Below are 1,236 nucleotides of genomic sequence, written 5' to 3' on the forward strand. Positions count from 1 at the left end.
ATAGATAGATAGATAGATAGATAGATAGATAGATAGATAGATAGATAGATAGATATAGGGAGAGATATATATATATATATATAAAGAGAGATAGAGAGGGGGAGGGCTGCCCTGACAGGTGAACATTAGACTAAAGGCATAACTCAAAAACAAATAACAGCCACCCATGCTAAAGTTAACTTGAAAGTCAAAGTTCATGTGTTTGGAGTTCACAGTTTCAGACACGATACTAGATACTGCGAAGGAAAGAACGAACTGCATTTATCAGCTTATAGCGGTGGGATATGTTGAGAGCTAACTGCCAAACGGGAGTGAGGTGTAGTTCTGTTTTAGACGGCATATAATTATGAATGATCTTAATCTCTGTATCTTAGGTACTACGTGGCATAAACATTTGCCTACTTGCAAGAGGCATAAAAACTAGCTGTGTACAAACTAATGGTTAAAACAATATAATTGCATTAAGAAACAAACAGACAAACTTACTCAAATCTAGAGCAGGGTCCCAATCTCTCTCTTCAAGCGCTTTCACAGTGTTGAGCTCAGCGTGAAGACAGACGCTGACCACGAGAAGGACCAGCGCCAGACGCGAGTGCGTCATTTTCCAAGCAACAGGACTGCCAAATCGAGAAGCCATCGACACAATGCACTCAACCGAAAGGATTTAAAACCTTTGCGTGGAAGTCTTAGAGAAAGAATGAAAATTCTCTTCTGAATGAACAAGGTCAAATCCTGAATTTCATTCACATTAATAGATGAGTGAATTTTCTTTGCTTGATAGATTAAAATTCACTCACAACTGCGAGAACTGTCAAATGGAGATACGCTTTTTGATGCTTTTTAACGAAAAGTAAACAGCAAAAATATCCGAGAACTGTTCACATCCCTCCACATTTCAAATAGACGTAAAAATCGTCAGCTTCTCCTTGATTGCGGTGCAATACTGCTGATGGCAGACTGCAAGTTCTCCCAGAGAGTAATTAGAAACGAGCACCGACAAGTACACAGCTTCAAAGTTAATTGGCAACTGGCAAACGGAGGCAGAAGCTTCTGTCCTAAGTGCGCACGGCTCTGACGATGGCGAAATGACAAAAAAATTGAGGCCCAGGTACAAATATGGCATTTATTTCTCTTTGGTACTTTCTCTTCTATATACGACAAACCTGAAAGTATGAGGAAAACTAACTAAAATGAACATGAAACGGTGGTGCGGAGGAGGGGAGCGGGGTGTTGGGG

The 1,236-nt window shown here is 40.4% G+C and overlaps 1 protein-coding gene across 1 annotated transcript in view; it reads right to left on the reverse strand.

Annotated features, from left to right (window-relative positions):
- The window catches only part of LOC101847303 (A disintegrin and metalloproteinase with thrombospondin motifs adt-1), an 11,148-nt gene extending 10,146 nt beyond the window's left edge, over positions 1-1,002 (reverse strand). The window contains exon 1 of the mRNA XM_005090139.2: positions 487-1,002. Within this exon, the coding sequence (XP_005090196.1) occupies positions 487-637 (151 nt within the window). The 5' untranslated portion in view covers positions 638-1,002. The remainder of the gene's footprint in view (positions 1-486) is intronic.
- Between the last annotated feature and the right edge of the window lie 234 nt (positions 1,003-1,236).

Source organism: Aplysia californica, unplaced genomic scaffold (assembly GCF_000002075.1).
Source record: "Aplysia californica isolate F4 #8 unplaced genomic scaffold, AplCal3.0 scaffold00013, whole genome shotgun sequence".
NCBI lineage: Eukaryota > Metazoa > Mollusca > Gastropoda > Aplysiida > Aplysiidae > Aplysia > Aplysia californica.